Source organism: Crocodylus porosus, unplaced genomic scaffold, assembly GCF_001723895.1.
Source record: "Crocodylus porosus isolate Cpor-Errol unplaced genomic scaffold, CroPor_comp1, whole genome shotgun sequence".
Classification (NCBI taxonomy): Eukaryota; Metazoa; Chordata; order Crocodylia; family Crocodylidae; genus Crocodylus; species Crocodylus porosus.
In genome coordinates, this window is record NW_017728907.1 from 21314055 (window position 1) to 21322355 (window position 8301).

Genomic DNA, 8301 nt, shown 5'->3' on the forward strand with positions numbered 1-8301 from the left:
GGGGAGGGGTTGATGGTGGGGCGGGGTCCACCCAGCCCTCTACTCTGCCCTGTCCATCCCGCAGGCCTGGCGATGCAGGGTTCCCGCCAGCAGATGGAGCAACCGGCAACCAGTGCTGCCAGGCCGTGGCCAAGGGTGAGAACGTCATGAATCCTGTGCTGCTGGAGGCTGAGGGAGGTTGTTAGCGGCAGTCGCCCGAGGCAGGGCTGCATGGGGTAGGCAGTACTCAGCTCCTCACCCCGCAGATGCTTGGCTTGAGAGTGATGTGGACGGCAGCAGGCGTTAACACGTGCTCACGCTTAGTCTGAATTGTTGCACGGTCCTGCCAGCCACGATGTACAGGGCTGGAGCCGTCTGCAGTTGGCCAACAGCTCTTTCGTGGGCCAAGCCCTGGCATCGCACCAGAGCCTTGAGTCAGCTGCATTGTGGCACTGGGCAGTGGCTCTTTCTTAATCCCACAAGAACCTTTGATCTCTTTGGAGCAGTCTCACAACAGCTGAATGCGTGTGACTTAAAACCGAAGCTCTGTCTTTGCTACACATCCTTTACTGCTCGAACGTGCAGGTGCTGGTGCTTCAAGTGCAGTTAACACGTCATAAGTGTAACACATGTCAAGGCACTCCGATTAACATGGTTAGAGAGGCATAAGCAATTGTAGGTACCAGCTATTGCTTTGATAAACAAAAGCTTATGCCTTTCTGAATGTGTTAGTCTCTAAGTTTCTACTAAGAGCAGAACCCTCAGCAACTCTGCCCTGAAAAACCGGACCTAATTCCTACAGTGGGGAACAAGCCATGTGCATCATTGGGTCAGGCAGGTTCAGGGCAAGTTCCTACAAAATGAAACAGTTTACCGCTTCGGAATATGTCCGGTGAAGTGTTTGGCTGTGTAGGAGGAGATAAGACAATAGCTTGAAGAGGGGAATGAGGAAATGAAAAGACCATAGAAAAGAATGCAGTAGGAGGGAAAGAAGTACATGTAGGGAAGCATAAGTATTCAACTGAAGGGATAATTGACAGGACATGCATATAATGAGGGTTTATGAAAACAAAGCTAGATTTATCTCCGTATGTAAAGAAAGTTTGTGAAGTTCTGTATTGATTACACGTGGTTCCAAAAGCGTATCCATGGATGAGGATATATTGTCTCTTGGTACCTGGAGGTAATGTTTCAATAAATCAGGTTATCGTTGAACTTCATCTGTCACCAGCCAACTTAAAATGGAAAGTAATTTCAGTTACTTGAAATTCCCAGTTTTGGAAGCAATATAGCCACAGGAATGTGGTGCTGGGACCAGTTTGGTGAGCACTGTTTCCTAGTTCATGGCCGTCTAGCTGGTAGACCATGGCTCCTAAAGGGTTTGCATGTAACCTGTGGGTTTCCAGCTGCCACTTCCCTACCATCAGTTGCTCCTGCCCCAGTGGCCAGGAGTGAGCTGGAGTGCCCGAGCTGTTGGCAGCAAAGGGAGCCAGGCTGCCAGGCTCACCTGCGCTGCAGGTGAGTAGTACATGAAGCCAGGAGAGCAGGCATGGGTGGGTTCTGTGCACATGGCATGTATGGGGATGTGGGGGTTGGGGAAGGTGCCTGTGTGGCATTCATAGCCAGGGGTAGATCTAGGCTGCTTGTACTATGTATTCAGCATGGAAGGGGTACTGGGCTGCCTGACTTCCCTCCCCACTTCCAGCTGTGTACACTGTGCATGCAGACCACTCTCCCCAGGTGCTGTGTGGGTAGGGCCAGGCAGGCTGCCTGTGCTGCATGGGTGTGGGGGAGCTGTGCAAGCAGCCTTGTACAAGACGGGTCAGGCAGAACACTCTTCAGATTGCATGTTGGGAGGGAACTGTAGAGCACCTGCCCACCTGTGTACGTCTGTGGCCTGTGTGGTGTGTGGCTCCTATGTCTGTAATCTCCAGTTTCCCGCAAAATTTAGATAACCCTGACTTAGATAGTCAGGGCACAGTACTGCACTGATGTCGCTATACTGCTTCTGTTTCCAGGGTTTGCTCTGATGTCTGCACAGCACTGCCTTATGCCATGCAGACATATCTTGGGTGACTATGAGACCACTCATCATCAATGGCCAGTCCTGACACATTGTCCCTCACTCCCAACCCACCTAGGCCCCTCAGTGTTTGGGGCAGGGGAGGCACCAAGCAACCACTTACAGACCAGAACTCTGACACCTTGCAAGAGAAAAGCCACAGTCTCCCACATTTTTCTCCATTTTTAAAGTTTGTTGACCCATTTTTAAAATTTGTTTGTGACTCTCATATATTCTTGCAACCCACTTTTGAGTCGCGACCCACGGGTTGAGAGACGCTGTTTTAAACTACACTTGATCTCGCCACATTCCTTGCAAGAATTTCATGTAGTTCAGAGAGATTCCTTTGGACCAGTTCAGACAGCTCCTGTCCAGTGCCATTTGTAAAGAGAGCATTTCCACGAAATTTAAAGATATTCTGGGAGAATTCGTATGCCTATAGTGTGTATAGGGTCCGACAGAACAACATACAAGAATAATGGCCTTAAAGATTATTGTTATTTTTCTAATGTCAAATTCTTGATCAAAACACCTCATTCTGAGGAATGAATTTGTCTTGTATTACCATCCTCATCTTACTTTGCCAGCTTTTCACCAAAATTATTTGCCCATTGCAGCCTAGCCATTTCCTGTAGTTGTATCTGACTTGTATTATTTCTGTACTTGTACCTTTTTCTCTGACAAATTATTTCTCCAGAATTATGTCTCTTTCTTCTCTATATGGTGCCAGCTGATTGTTGTCGAGTGGTCTGGAAAGTCCTGAAGAGCTTCATAATTATGAGCTGTGATGATGGGCCAAAGCAGTCACAGTGCTTCATTGTCTCAGATGACCTGTAAGGAAGCAGTATGTGCACATACAGCTTCTTTGGGCTCCGCCTCCGCATACAGCTGCTTATTGCTACAGGGTTGGTTATTTGATCTACTTACTATTGCTGGATCTCTCTGCGTGTGTTATGCAATCAGCATCAGAAAGATAATGCCTGTGGCTGTTACACCTAGTTTCACTCATGGAAAATCCATTCTCCCTTGCAATGTAAAAACAGTGCTAATATTAACCTTCAGGTGGGGCATAAGGTGATGAACCTTAAGGTTTCAGTGTATTGAATTTGAATATCTCAATTCCAAACCTTCTTGAAAGAAAAGAGAAATCTGTAGTTTGCTCATGGGAACCTGGAATTATCTGATGTTTCTGCACCAGAATAAATAGGCCAAATAATATACAAAGCAACATAGTCAGTAAGGACTAGCATCTTGAATGGACACAGTTTCAATTATTTAAAACTTGAATTAGACTCCCATATAACTTGAATGGGCCAGAAGTGGGAGAGCCTATTTTAGGAAGGCATGGGGGAAAATCTAGACATGCAAGTAGCTCAAAAACCAACAACAACACATGTTTCTGCTATTTCCTCCATGTATCCTGACCAAATGTGCATTGCTGTTGGGCATTTTGTGTGTCTGGGTCTCAGACCTAAGAGAAGTCATATCTGATGGCAACATAAATGTGGATAAGAGTTGAGTACAAATAAATGTGGGAATAATTTCTAAATTATGAAAGAAGGGGAAACTCAAGACCTAATTTCAGATAACCAAATACTCAGAGTAGAAGATGCATGCTAAATCTTTTTTCTAAGGTGACATCAGCCAGAAATGGTTTTATTATATTTTTTAATTTGCAGTAAGATCCAACTAAGTAAATAATTTAATGTTATGAAAGTTTAGAAACATTCCATATGACCATAGCCATATAATGAGTCAATTTCTTCCATGGTGAAACTAATGCACATATTCATGATACTACTCTGTTCACCAGAAAAGGAGCTCTACTACAGTGATCTCTGAAATAATCCTGTATTTTTTTTTAGGGAAGGCTGTGATATGAACTGTGGACCAGCCATGAAAGACTCTTAAGTTCCTAGTGAGCTTACACCCAACTAAGCCATATGTGAAAACAGTGCATGACATCACAGGATGGATGTGGAGGCAGACTGGGAGTCTGATAATGACACTTGTGACACAGGTGAGGAGCATTCAGATGAGTCCAGCCAGACCTCTGAGCAGGGAGCTTGTAAATCTAGCCTTCAGCTCAAGGTTGAGGTAGACTACTCACAACCATCCAGTCGTAGTTGCAGCCCTGCTGGACCTTCAGGTAAGCAAGAACTCCCTGTAGAATTACAGTGTGAAGATGAAGAAACTTATGAGACCTATTATCAGAAGAGAGGTGAGACCACAACTGGGGTCTTTGTCACCTCCAGCACCAACTTTGACCTGCAATGTGAAGATGAGGATCTGGAACTCTATTCCTCAGAGCAGTCAGAGGAACCTCAGGGTGGATTAAGTGAGGATGATGAAAACACCATTCTGATTGAAGATTTTGACGAGGAGGAACTAGAGCCCATCTCTGGAGAAGCTTATCGATGCAAGAAGTGTAGTACTTCTTTTCAGGACCTGAGTGAATTACAAGAACACAAGCAAATCCACTTGACAGAGAATTCATATCGATGCCCAGTCTGTGGCAAAGAGTTCTTCCGAGCTGCAAACTTACGAATGCATAAGCTCATTCATTCTAGTGAAAGGCCGCACAAATGTCCAGAGTGTGACAAAGGTTTCATCCGCACGGCTGATGTCTGGAGGCACCTACGCAACGTACACAAGATAGAGCGCTCTATGGTAATTTTGGGAAGTGGTATGGTTAGGAACCCATGGTCCACAGTGCACCGAAACCAGCATGGTAATGGGGACAGTGATCAACAGTTTTCAGAAAACCAGAAGTCTGGGGAAGAAGAGTCAAAATGTTATATCTGCCCCACATGTGGCAAAGGTTTCCGTAAACCCAATCTGCTGTCCAAACATAAGGTGATCCACCGGCAAGACAAACCATATAAATGCCAGGAATGTGGCATGGCCTTTGTCCAACTACTTAGACTAAAAAGGCACCAGCAGACTCATTCTGGAGAGCGTCCTTTTTATTGTGAAGAGTGTGGAGGGACTTTCACACGCCTGGCATCGCTACAGCGCCACCAACGGATCCATACTGGGGAGAAACCCTACTCTTGTGCTTACTGTGGTCATTCCTTCACTGAGTCAGGTACTCTAAGGAGGCATGAGCGAACACATAGGATGGACAAATCTTAGTGTGCAGGCCTCTGTGAATGCAGTCTCCATTATTTCCCTTTACCTGAATGAGACCTGTTCAGCTATGTTAGAAGATCTGCCCCATGCTGCACACAGAGGCCAATCCAGAGCCCCCTTCCTAAAGATGGCCAGTATAACCCTAGTAAAGATACACTGCTGCATAAGGAGCTATATGATCTATGACCACAAAGATGGTGCTGACTGTTTTTGAACCCATCCTTATCAGTTAAAAAAGGAAATAGCTTTCATTGCCATTGTGTAATGGAGGAGATATTTTAAGCGTAGAGTCCCTTACAAGTGCTATGCATTGTCATAAATGACCCAACTGGTGGGTGGGAATCAAATTCAGCTTTTCTCAAGGATTTTATTAGTTAGATAAGTGATTCCCAACCAGGATGCCTCCTGATCCTTTCAAGGGTGCAATATTAGCACGTTTAGGTGTGCAAACGTGATTCACAAGGCAAACCCAGAAATTTCAAATAAGAATCCATAGCTTTATGAATATTCTACTCTGTTGTCATCTTTTTGAGGTCTTTGCAGCAGAAGGATTGCTCTATTATTTTTTTATATTCAAAAAAAGTGAAAACTAAGAATTTCAGGGATATAGTGTATAGCTATATATAAAACTAAGAGCTGGCATTTTACACAGAATGCCACAAGTCTGTTGAGGGACACCTTGATTCCATCAAGGGGTGCATCAGGTCTGTTGAGGTTGAGAACCATTGGCTTAAACAGAATTCATCTGCAGTCCTCGTCTCTGAATTGGTTGGTATCGCTGTTTAAAATGGGATTGCTCTCTAGCACTAGATTTGGAGATCTGCAGACATTTGTGAACACTGCACAGTCCACTTAGTTGGAGTTGGCCCATCCACACTTTCTCTTTGTGTGTTCTTTCATGTTTTTTTAATGAAGTATTTTTATTTGAAAGAAAAGCATTGTGTCTGTTGTTTTAAAAAAGAATTCCAGATTCTTAATAAATCAGACAGTTAACAGATGTGCCTATACGTGCGGCTTATTGCCTAAGGTGATATTTGGGGTTGTGTGTCTTTTTGATGAATGGGAATAGGATTGTGTGTACAGAATGAATGGTCTGTATGGATCTGTGCTACTTTGTGCATTATGTAGAAGACAGTATCTGCCCATGTGATTCTCAACCAGGGTGCCACAAGATCCTTTTGAATGTTGCATTGGAGTGTGAGGAGAGAAGCAAGATGCAAGGAGATAAGCAGATAACCTTAGGCTTAGGCTTGTGCCTGTCTGGCCACCTGCAAAGTTTTGCACTATAATATATTCGCTACTTTTCTATATTCAGTGCCAGTCAACCCATAAAACTTCTGGGGGGGTGCCTTGAGTCCAAAAAAGGTTGAGAGCTAGTGATATACCTTTTCTGCCTACTGCAATACAGTAACAAATGTTTGAAAATTTAAACTCAGAAGTGGCAAGGAAGCAAAAAGTAATTCACCTTTTACTACATGCACTATAACATTATAAAATTTTAATATTTTTGGTTCCTTTATATATGAAGAATTTTATCCTAACAAATCACTGTTTGAGTTCATAGCCTTCCACAACACCTTCACAGAGGGCTCTGTATACTATACAAAATGTACACTTAGAAGCTTAACTTTCATTGAGAATTAAGTGACTAGACTCAAACGTGTAAATAAAACTTTCCTGGAAGACTTGCCTGAACCTGAAATACTTGAAATAGTTCTTCCAAAAGAGGTCTCAGTTGCCCAATATATCTTAGTGGTTTACTGCATTTGAAACCTAATGATGGCACTTAAAATGTTAACAGTAAGTGTTTCATTGCTCATCTAGCAGAAACCTCCAGTTCATATCCATTTCTCACAGTCCCAAATCCTGTGTACCAAAAGATCTTTTCTTTTACCAGCTGCCAAATTCTCTGGTTTTCGTTTGACAACTTACACACTTCACTGAACACATATTCAGTATAAAGTTCTGCAGCATGTTAAAAATAAGTGTGATGTACTGCAACACAACACTTAATCTGATGTAAAAAGGGATAATATACTGGTCCTACCTACTTGTAAACTTAGTGTAATATTGGTCTTTACATTAATCTGAATAAAGGTATTGTTTCACTGGACTGCTGTGGGAATCAGGCCAATATCTGTAGAACTTAGGTCAAACTTTCTGCAAAGGTCAGGGAACCTTTCTTATGCAACACCCTGCATCCACACAGCAGCTAATCAAAGTGTTTTACAAGACCTGATTGTATCACACTGTTGCAATGCCTTCTATGAGCGTCTTGGCTCACAATAAGGGTGAAGTTACACATTACACTTAAACAATACTAAAGACACTTTAAATGCAAGTGTCCATATATTAAGGCTTGTTAACTTATGCTACATACCCTCTAAAAATTTCAAAGTTACACCACTTTAGGTGAAGCACTAACTCTGGGCTGAGCTTCCTAGCTCATGTTAGGGTAATAGCAGTCTGCTCCACAGAGATAAAGCAATTTGCAGTCTTCCAGCATCCCAGGATGCACTGCTCCCAGAGAGCAAAGATAGAGCACAGGTGTCCGGGCTCCTAGCCGTGCTCTAGTGGCAAGTGAGAGCTGTGCAGGTAAGCAACAGTATTAACCCTTAATGTACAACTGTTCTCAGCATGTTCTCATTTTAATGAGGCTTAACGTTCCGCATTTGGTATAGTCTAAGTGCAACATGTAACTTCAAGTCTAACTGCTTTAACTTGTATCTTTTGACTGCAGATAGGAAGCCAGTTGTTACAGCTTCACCAGTTCAGTTGATCACTTTGAGCACCTGTACACATTGGGTGTCTCCTTCAAAGCTTGCTAATTAGTATGCTCCAGCAGCCTCCATGTCATGTCTATTCAGTGTCCCTGCACTTCAAAATGGCAGTGGGGGCACCATTCTCATTAAAAAACTGGGGGACTGTGGTGTCAACACCTACACAGTCAAATGGGTCGCTAACTGGCTGGAGGGCTGCACCTAGAGAGTGATGATGGGTCATTTTCGACCTGGAGGGATGTGGGCATTAGGGTTCCCCGGGGCTCGGTCCTCGAGCCCGCACTGTTCAACATCTTCATCAGCGACTTGGACGAGGGGGTAAAAAGCACCCTGTTCAAATTTGCTGAT

At 43.7% G+C, this 8301-nt stretch overlaps 1 protein-coding gene across 1 annotated transcript in view; it reads left to right on the plus strand.

Moving 5' to 3' along the window:
- LOC109306962 (zinc finger protein 420-like) overlaps positions 1 to 6180 on the plus strand; it is a 16021-nt gene extending 9841 nt beyond the window's left edge. The window contains exons 4-6 of the mRNA XM_019530587.1: positions 65 to 177; positions 2739 to 2874; positions 4012 to 6180. Coding sequence (XP_019386132.1) covers positions 65 to 177; positions 2739 to 2874; positions 4012 to 5176 — 1414 coding nt within the window. The 3' untranslated portion in view covers positions 5177 to 6180. The remainder of the gene's footprint in view (positions 1 to 64; positions 178 to 2738; positions 2875 to 4011) is intronic.
- Positions 6181 to 8301: the final 2121 nt, after the last annotated feature.